The sequence below is a fragment of the Triticum aestivum genome, chromosome 6B, assembly GCF_018294505.1.
Source record: "Triticum aestivum cultivar Chinese Spring chromosome 6B, IWGSC CS RefSeq v2.1, whole genome shotgun sequence".
In the NCBI taxonomy this organism is placed as follows: Eukaryota; Viridiplantae; Streptophyta; class Magnoliopsida; order Poales; family Poaceae; genus Triticum; species Triticum aestivum.
The window spans coordinates 719,729,121-719,739,665 of NC_057810.1; the positions used below are offsets into that span (position 1 = coordinate 719,729,121).

Genomic DNA, 10,545 nt, shown 5'->3' on the forward strand with positions numbered 1-10,545 from the left:
ACCAACCATGGTTTGGTTGGGCGCCCCCGAACAGGGCGCGAGTCATGGGCCGTTCGACCCGTTGGGTTCGAACGGGATAGAGATCAACCTAACAATTCTGAGGTATATATAGCTTTCTTCTTAGGGAAGTTATTTGTGCATAATACAGTGAGTGTACATGGAAGTAGTGCCCTCCCTGTTACCACAATATGCAGCCTCTGGTGGATTCAAACAAGTCACTTGCTGAGACAATTGGTAATGTTACAGTACACAGCCTGTAGAACAAGAGTGAGGTTGCCAATTGCAAGGAAATCTGTCTGAATGCATCACACATGGCGCCGCTTGTGCCTATGGGGCACTCCCCTGTTGTTTGTAACCATTGTGGTACTCAAAAGTGTACATCGTCAAGTGCAATAACATGCTCAGCTTTGTCCCGTATATCCAACATGTCTCAAAGTGATTTGCTCTATAAGTCTAGAACTATTTCTCTATGCATTAATCTTTTTGTACCTTTGTGTCTCTTTGCAGGGATTGCAACCCCAAACACAACAGGAAGACATTAGCCTAACACGCAGTCATCAGCTGCAACGACCCTGGCAGTCACCCGAGATCCGTCTGCAGTTTCCTCAGTGGCACCTGCAGCAGCTGCTACAGCAGTGCTACCTGCAACCACAGCTGGAACAGTACACACAACCTCAAACGCAAGTGGCATCGCAGAATGTTGCTCAGGTTCCTACACAACCTGCTCCATATGCTCATCCTCAATTCCTGCTGTCCTGACAGTCTCACCAACAATTAGTTGATCTTCGGCATCCTGCAGTTCCACACCCTCCGTAGTGTAAATTTCAGTTGTAAGGCCAACTGCCAGCCATGGTTGCTCCTTAAGGTACTCAGCATACACCACAACATCAACAACATGGGCATCATTTTCAGCGGACACCAATTCCTTCCAGCATCCCTCCCCAGGCACCGGCCGCCACAAGGATTTCCTCCTAACACGTCTGTTCGTTCACAAACAGGTCAATCATACCAACAAGGAATGAACTCATCACACCAACAGATGCATTCTCAACCTTTCCAACCCCCATGGTCCACAATATATGCAGCAGCGTATTCCAACTTCGACTAGCAGGTCTATGAGCTATGTTGCAACACCGCATCACTTCCAGGAATCAAGAAAGCCAAAAAGTTCAGCTTCGGTGTGTCGGACATATATAGATTATGTAGATGGTGTTGTCTTGAGGGAGATTAAAGCTCTAGCTTCTCTAAATTCTAATAGTTCATTTTCCCCTATGACTTGACGGTCTATGGTTCGAATGTAGTGCCCGTATCTTTTTGCAAGATCTGGTTTCCAGCAATCTGGTTCCCAAGATCATGGATACATAAAAAGGACAAACCCAGTGCTAGAAGCTCTGCGTGGTGAAGGATTATACTCGTACAAGGCGAGCCCAGTGCAATGCAGCGAAAGTTCAACAGGCTAACGCTGACAGATGTCAAAGATGTTCATTGTTCAGTTTGCAAGAAATGTTCTTTCGGCTATAACACGCTTTGTCACCAGTGCCGTGCTTAGTATAATACAATTTGAAACGAGAACAAGGTGCAAGCATTTATCGCAAATAACAAACATTGGCAATTTCCATTTGCCAAAATTCTAGACGCGAACAATATCTCTCTTAAGAAAAAAACTTGCCCTCAGCTCGGGAAGTGAATCCTGGCATGTGACGACATCCCATTGTTGATTTTGTCTCTGATCAATAACATCTCCGTCCATGTCCACTGACCTGGAAGCGTGTGCTTGCACTTATCACACCCTGGATTTCTATATAGGTTCATGGCCTCCAGGTTCACCGCTGCCTCCACGACATTTCTGGCATACCTCATGAATTTGTCTTCTGCCTGAAACCCATAGATCCTGACCTCAGCCAGATTGTGGTGCTTGAAATCAGGGGAAGATGGTTCCCATTCTAGTCCTTTGTCCTTCTTCTCGCTATATGTAAACCTCTTCCTCACCTCCCCGGTTGTCATTTCACACAAATGATCCCTCACCTGCATTCAATCAGGTCAAGAATTCCAAACCGGTGTCTGAACTTCGAAAAGAGAGAGCTCGCTTTGCATATTCAACGTGAGGTGGAATAAAAATGAGAAATGAAAATCGGTACAAGATTTTACCATGATGCATAGTTCCTTAAGGGCGGGTGCACCTTGGAGTATGAACATCGTCCAAGTCAGATCACATTCTTCAGAAATGTTGATCAAATTCACAAGCCTTAGTTTGTGGAACACCGGTAGCAATTGCTTTCGACCTTCTGGTTTCACCCAAATCTGCAAAAGACGGGGATAATGCAGAAGTATGTTTACCAAAAATAATGACTACAACCTCTCCACAACACACGACACTCAGACAACATTGTAGACCTCCACTAACCTTTTCACATTTGAAGTTCAAATGGAGGAAGCTTATGGCCGTCTTACCCAGCAACTCGCTTAACTTGAGCATCTTGTGCCGCGAAAGACCAGTATTAATGATGGTCACAGTCTGAAGCAGTGGGACATAGCCCAGACAGAAGGGGTCTTCCGGAGACATAAAAGCATTAAATTTCAGTATTGTGAGCTTTGGTACACACTTCAGATCAACCCTCTTAATACTGCTACAAAAAATCAGTAATTCACGGAGCTGTTCGTGTTCCACTTCCAGCAAAGACATATTCCCCGCATCACACTGTTGGAGACGGAGGAACTCCAGTTGATTGCAAATACTGAAAATTTTGGGGAAGTCTGATTCACCCAACCTCAAATTCTCTAGCGTGAGGCGTGCAAGACCACCAAATGTGTTTGGACACGAACCAAAGAATGACATGAACTGCCTCCCATAAGTGAGCAGTTCATCAACAGAACAATTTCTGCGCACCTTCGTCATGATTGTAAACTCGGCTGAAGCGACCTTTTGTGTTGCTATGGTGTTGGCAACAGTCTGGCCAATGAAAACAGACTCATCTCCCAAGTAGAATTGCATGCACAACAGGTGAATGGTGGATAGACTCCCAGCCCTCCTTCCCAGTATGCACCTAGCAGCTTCCAGCACGGTGGTGTTGGCCCGAACTATATCATCTGAGGTTATCTTCCTCCTTTCATGCTTGGGCTCAAAAGATCCAGCCACGATAACAACCTTTGAGAGTATCGCAGGGATCTGTTTCCAACGTGTCGAGAGGATGGTGGTTCGTGCAGCATCAGCGATATCAAGTCGCTCCACAATGTTGAGCAAAACGTCATCAGGCAACTTGCTGAGCCTATCAACCTCATTGTCCTCCTGCATTTGATATGGAAACAAATCAGAGTTGGTTTCTTACCAGTCACATCACCGGCGCAATTTTAATATTTTCCACAAACAACGATATAATTTACAAACTTCCCCACAAGAAGAGAAATTTTGATTATATAGAATTTTTGTACTTCCCCACATGGAGACGCAATTTTGACTGCACAATTTTGATTAGACAGTCTTTATACTTCCGAGAGAAAAAACACAATTTTGATTATACTTCTATACTTTACAATAGAATGACGCAATCTTGATATTTGCCCATAAAAAGGTTAAATTTTGACCAAGAATTCTGATTATGATTCCTACTTGTTATTGCTCCTCGATTTTTTATATTTTTATTTTGAGGTGCTGTTGTAAGAGGATCTATTTCTTCTGATATATAAAGGCAAAAAAAGAGCATGAGGACGAACTCACCATCATGTCGAGGGAGGATTTGCCGAGGCCGTTCTGGCAGCCGTTTGCCTGGTAAGAGAGCTGATCGTCTCCTCTTCAAACTGATATATAGCTGCTAGGTTTCCGCCGAGACTGAATCCGAAAGAGGGCCTGTTTCTGATTGTAATCCGGAAACGACTGCTTTGATTCCCGATTAGCCACTAAAAAAGGAAGCTGCTTTGATTGCGGACTGCGGCTCGGAGTGGAGCCGCTTGATTGCTTCGATTGCCGGTCGCAGCTCGGAATGGAGCTGCTGCTGCTGCTGCTTCGATTGGGGGCTGCGGCTCCCAAAGGGGGAGCTGCTTATTCGAGGCATCCGACGGCGACGGCGAGAGAGTGGAGATCTGTCAGATCCCGGGTGTCAACTAAGCGAATTTCAGAGAGATCGAACTAGAGGAAGGGGGTCTGAGATCCAGAATTTATATGGATACTATAAGATATATGTTTATAGGGTATTTCTTCTGCTCAAAGGCAAAAATAGGATCAATTCACGCTACCTACTCAGCCACAGCCCGGCTCACTTATAGGCGAGAAAGTTACAGTTCACTGTAGCGACAGCATAAGGTGAAAAGTAAAACAGTAGATGCATCCGACGGTTGACAGCGTAAGTAACTTGAGCTGCTCGATGGCGACCGTCCGATGGGGCTCGAAGCGATACCAGCTCGATGGAGGTCGTTAACTGAAGATGACACTTGGTTTGGGTTCAGAACAGCTGATGCCTGACATTGCCCCTGTCTGAGACTCGACGTGTCCTCACGGCGATTATGAGACTGATCTCCATGCTTGAGTTGTCGAACGAAAGAATGCTGGAAATGTATGCTTTATGAATTCAGCATCTTCCCAGGTAGCATCTTCGGGTGCCATGTTTTCCCACTGAATTAGCCATTGAACAACATGCAGGTTGTGTCTTGGTACTTGTCTCACTTCAAGCACCATAGCCGGTTCAGTTTTGATTGAACCATCCTCATTGACCATTGGCAGATCTGGACTAGGGATAGATTTCTTCCCCAAATGCTTCTTCAACTGACTGACATGAAAGACTGGGTGTATCTTGACATGTGCCGGAAATTGGAGTTTGTAAGCAGAGTTACCAATTCTTTGAACTACACTGAAAGGACCATAATATTTGTTCTGTAGTTTTAAGGCACCTCGAAAACCAAATGCTGCTAGTCGGTATGGAGCCATTTTCAAGTATACTAGGTCTCCAGGTTGAAATTGTCTCTCACTTCTTTTTAAATCTGCATACCTCTTCATCCTATTTTGAGCTTGGGATAAATTTGCCTTGAGTTGATCTAACATGTGTTGTTTAGCCGATAAAAATTCCTGAGCTTCCAAGTCTTCTGGACCAGGGATGGCCAATTCAGAAATTAAAGGAGGGGGAAATCCATATAAAGCCTGGAACGGTGACATTTTTAGAGCTGTATGGTAAGTTGTATTGTACCAATATTCAGCAAGGGGCAGCCAAGATAGCCATTTCTTTGGTTCCAAAGTGGACATGCATCTCAGATATGTTTCTAAACATTGGTTGACTCTCTCTGTTTGCCCATCTGTTTGAGGGTGATATGCAGAATTGTATCTCAACTCCACTCTAAGTGCTGCAAAGATGTCTCTCCACAATTGACTGGTGAATATCCTGTCTCTATCCGAAATGATTAGCTTGGGAGGTCCATGCAACCTGATGATATGATCTACAAAAACCTGAGCCACACTATGAACAGTATAAGGATGTGAGAGGGCCAAGAAGTGGGAGTATTTTGTGAATCTATCAACCACCACTAAAATGACCTCTTTGCCTTGAGAATTAGGGAGACCTTCAATGAAATCCATAGAAATATGTTGCCATGCCATGTCAGCCACTGGGAGGGGGTCTAATAGTCCAGGTTGAGGGCAATTTTCATGCTTTGCTCTCTGGCAAACTGGGCAAGATGCAATGTAAGTCTCTACATGTTGTTTCATGCCAGGCCAATAGAATATGCCTTTTATCCTTTGATAAGTAGCTCTCATGCCAGAGTGGCCTCCTACTGGAGAACTATGCAATGCAGCAATGAGTTGTTCTTGCAAGTTTTTGTCATTGCCCACTAGTATCTTTCCTTTATATCTGATAATACTAGCATGCAATGTGTAATCTGTGACAGTCTCAGCTTTCTGCAGCAGTAATTTCTCTTGCAAAGCTTTTGTCACAGGATCATTTCTGTAGCTTGTTATCGGATCTTCAGCCCATAAGGGAGTGACAGAGGAGATAGCCATACATTTAGGCCACATTCGAGACAGGGCATCTGCCACTCTATTAGTACTCCCCTTCTTGTATTGGATTGTGAAATTAAATTCCAGCAGTTTCATCATCAATTTGTGTTGCACTCCTTCTGTAATTCTTTGATCAATAATGAATTTCAAAGACTGTTGGTCAGTCTTGATAATGACACTGTTCCCTAACAGGTAGTGTCTCCATTTCTTTAAAGCTTCCAGAATAGCAAGAGCTTCTTTCTCATAGGTGGAGAGTGCCGCATTTCTTGGACAAAGTGCAGAGCTGTAATAAGCAAGGGGCCGTCCTTGCTGCATAAGAACAGCACCAATGCCATGACCAGAAGCATCAGTCTCCAGAAGAAAAGGTTGCTTGAAATCTGGTAGGGCTAAAACTGGTGCAGAGATAAGGGCCTGCTGGAGTGTTTTAAAAGCCAGATCTTGCTCTGCCGTCCACTGGAATTGTCCCTTCTTCAGACTGTTGTGCAGTGGTTTGCAAATAATGCCATAGTTCTTGATAAACCTTCTATAGTACCCTGCCAAGCCCAAGAAACTCCTCAGCTTAGTTGCATCAGTAGGAGTAGCCACTGAGATATAGCAGTGATCTTTTCAGGCTCTGTAGCAACACCTTCTCCAGAAACCACATGTCCCAAATACTGCACTTTATCAACAGCAAACACACATTTGGACAACTTAGCGTATAGTTCATTTTCTCTGAGAATTTTGAGCACTTGTGCTAAATGATCCACATGCTCCTCTAATGTTTTACTAAAAATGAGTATGTCATCAAAGAACACTAACACAAACTTTCTATTGTAGTGTGCAAAGAGAAAATTCATGAGAGCTTGAAAAGTGCCAGGTGCGTTGGATAAGCCAAAAGGCATGACCAAATATTCATAGTGACCCAAGAATGTTCGAAAAGCAGTTTTGTGTACGTCTTTAGAATTCATTCTGATTTGGTGGTAACCAGACCTTAGATCCAATTTAGAGAATACTTTAGCTCCATGCAGTTCATCCAATAAATCCTCAATCGCCGGAATTGGGAATTTATTTTTGATTGTGACTGAATTCAATTTTCTGAAATCTGTGCACAGTCTCATAGTGCTGTCCTTTTTCTTCACTAGAAGCACAGGGGCAGCATAAGGGCTCTGGCTAGGTCTGATTAATTTGTTGTCCAACAAATGCTGAATCTGTTTTTCCATTTCGTCCTTCTGGTGATGGGGCACTCTATAAGGTCTGGAGTGAGGGGGTTCCACTCCTGGCATCAAAGGAATTGTGTGGTCCAAAGCTCTACTAGGAGGTAACTTTGTAGGCTCCTGGAATACATCCTTGTATTCTTCCAACAATTGTTGGACTGCAGCTGGAATGCAGTGATTGGCAGGAGCTTCCATTATAATGCTGTTCAATTGTATAAGAAATCCTTGCACTCCTTTGTCCAACATATTTGGGAGTTTCTTCGCCTGCATTTCTTTCACTTCTTCATTAGTATTGAAGATAGCTGCTGTGACTTTAGTCTGTCCTTCCACTGTAAAACTGAACTGATGCCTAGGAACATCAAAAGTGACTGGGCTGACAAGGGTGAACCAGTCATAACCAAGAATAATGTCATGGCTAGGTAAATCCAGAACTCTGAAAGAGTGTTGCATTCCTAGTTTAGCAATCTGGAAAGGGCAATTTGGTACTACAGCTGCAGATATTAGTGTACCTCCACCCGCAACAGAAATTGCTCTAGGTTTTCTGGGCAGCATATGACAGTTTGATTTAATTGCAAACTTTTCATTCATGAAAGAGGAGGAACTTCCAAAGTCTAGTAGAGCTACAGCTCTCTTACCATTAACAGATATAATTATTGTTGGGGTTTGCACCGTTGACTGATGACCCAGGGCATAAGCAGAGATAAACATTGCTTGTTCATGTTGCTCCTCTATATTTTCTGATTGTTCTGGATGTGGCTCTTCTTGTTCTAGTGGGCCAGTATCTTCCACCTCTTGTTGCATGAGATGCACATTAGGAATAAGAGTGCATTTATGCCCATGTACCCATTTGTCGCCACATCTCCAGCATTCACCAGCTTTTCTTATCCTCTGAGCAGTATTGTTGACATTGTCTGCAGATTTAGTGCCAGTTGGAGCCTGAGGTAACACAGGAGTGTGTAGCTGTTTAGATAAGCTGGCACTTGTGTTCTTCTGATAGTAGCTGTTATAAGGCACAAATGCCTTTTTTTGATTAACAGACACAGGTGGGTGACAAGGTTCAATGTCCCTTGCCAAGCAATAGGCATCAGTGATAGTTTGGGGTCTCAGTAGTCTTATCTGATACTTAATGCCCTCTCTCATGCCGTTCACATAACACCTGACAAACCAGAGTTCATTTAATTCTGGATTTTCATCTTGCATATCAGCCATTAGGTCCTCAAACTGCATGGTATAGTCAGATACAGTGCTGTTGTTTTGTTTCAGATTATTGAACTTTTCTGTCAGATCATAAGTGCCCTGTTACGAGAATCTCTTCACAATTTCTTTGCCAAATTCTTTCCATGTCAAATGCTTTTTAAGCAGACCAGGCCTTCTTAACCAAATATCAGCATCTCCACTTATATACATCTGTGCTAAGGATACTTTGTATTCTTCAGGAGCACCAGACATTTGAAAGTATTTGTTACATTGTCTCAACCATCCCACAGGATCCTCTCCAAAGAATTTAGGAAATTCCAGTTTAGGACCTTTTGTCATAGCCTTCATGAATTGGACCTGCATGTCCTGCTCATATGTTCTGTAATATCCTTGCCATAGTTGCCTCTCCCTGTTCTGAAACTGTTGAAATGCAGGGGTGTGACCTGGATCTCTTTGGGATAGAGGAGTGCCCACTTGACTAGTGGCATCCATTCTTTTTGATTGAGCAAATCCAGGTGGAACATTGGGTCTGTTAGTGCGAATAGGTGTCAAATTTTGCAAGTGCAATTCCTCAGCCAACCTAGTCTTTTCCTTCTCTTCCTCTAGCTGTTTCCGTAATTGTTCAGTTCTGTCAGGCTGTAAATGAGTAGTTGCTCCATGCAGTGTAGGAGATTTCACCAACTGTGTAGAACTAGAAGGGATATCAATAGTTTGCCCCTGATTAGTGGGAGGCACCAGTGTCTTGAACGCTGAACTAATTGCTGATAATTGCTTACTGAGATCTAACACAGCTTTTTCCACTGTACCTACTTGCAGAGAGATATCACCTTGTTTGGAACTGATGGACTGCACGTCTTGATGGAGCTTGGCTACCTCAGTGCGCATCAAGGCACTCTCCTGCTGTAAGACGCCGAATTCCTCGCGCAGAGCAAGCACCTCTTGCAAATCGGCATCATCTATGTTCTTGGCCCTGCCCATCTCCTTGATCGCGAGCAGAGAAGGGGAATTTTACCACCGAAAGTACGGCAACCAGCCCCTGCACTCGCGATCCTGCCGCCGCCTCGAAGCTCGACGCCGATGGTACACGGATCGGCGATGGACGTGGGATTTTACCGCGTGAGAAGGGTTCCCACGCAACCACTCCTCTCTACTGGTCTGTACCCGAATAATCATTGTCGCCTGCGCCGCCAAATCGCCGCCGCCGCCGCCATGTTGGAGAAGAGACTCCGCCCCCTCAGGCCACCGCCGATCTCATCACCATCCACGCAGAAAAGGGAGGGATTAGGGTGGGAATTGGCTCTCCTCTCGATTTTCTACTGGGAATCGGAAGTCGTTGCCGAGAAACCGATGCTCATGATACCAATTTGTCAGATCCCGGGTGTCAACTAAGCGAATTTCAGAGAGATCAAACTAGAGGAAGGGGATCTGAGATCCAGAATTTATATGGATACTATAAGATATATGTTTATAGGGTATTTCTTCTGCTCAAAGGCAAGAATAGGATCAATTCACGCTACCTACTCAGCCACAGCCCGGCTCACTTATAGGCGAGAAAGTTACAGTTCACTGTAGTGACAGCATAAGGTGAAAAGTAAAACAGTAGATGCATCCGACGGTTGACAGCGTAAGTAACTTGAGCTGCTCGATGGCGACCGTCCGATGGGGCTCGAAGCGATACCAGCTCGATGGAGGTCGTTAACTAAAGATGACACTTGGTTTGGGTTCAGAACAGCTGCTTCCTGACAAGATCGGCGCACGGCGGGCATAACTGACCCCCGATCCCCTTTCCTCTCTCGGTGAGACCCTAGCTTTTTTTTCTTTTTGAGTCTATCGGTGAGACCCCCTCTGTATTTTTTTTAAACATGCAATGCTTTATTGATCGATGGAACGACTTAGAGGAATAAGCAGAGTGTCAAAGGGTTGTAGAAGCCAAACATGACGCCCTTCACCCAAATGCAAAGCATGTCTAGCTAAACTATGTATTGGAGCAACGTCCTTCATGGACAAAAGAGATAGCCTGAAAATCACCACAACCGTCCTTTTATTTCTCTGATGATTAGGCCAGTGATACCATGAGTTCCTGAGTTGATGCCGTTGATGGCGGAGAGACAGTCTGAGGCCACTATGATGTTTTGGAGTAGCAAGTTCCTTCCCAACGATAGCGCCTCACGACACGCC

General features: G+C 44.4%; 1 protein-coding gene across 1 annotated transcript; it reads right to left on the reverse strand.

Moving 5' to 3' along the window:
• Window positions 1–1,459: 1,459 nt before the first annotated feature.
• On the reverse strand, window positions 1,460–3,964 carry LOC123140000 (uncharacterized). Its single transcript, XM_044559732.1, has 4 exons — window positions 3,716–3,964; window positions 2,405–3,286; window positions 2,149–2,301; window positions 1,460–2,025 (listed from the first exon to the last, which is right to left on the reverse strand). The coding sequence occupies exons 1-4, from the start codon at window positions 3,719–3,721 to the stop codon at window positions 1,672–1,674; spliced, it is 1,395 nt and encodes a 464-aa protein (XP_044415667.1). The 5' UTR covers window positions 3,722–3,964; the 3' UTR covers window positions 1,460–1,671.
• Between the last annotated feature and the right edge of the window lie 6,581 nt (window positions 3,965–10,545).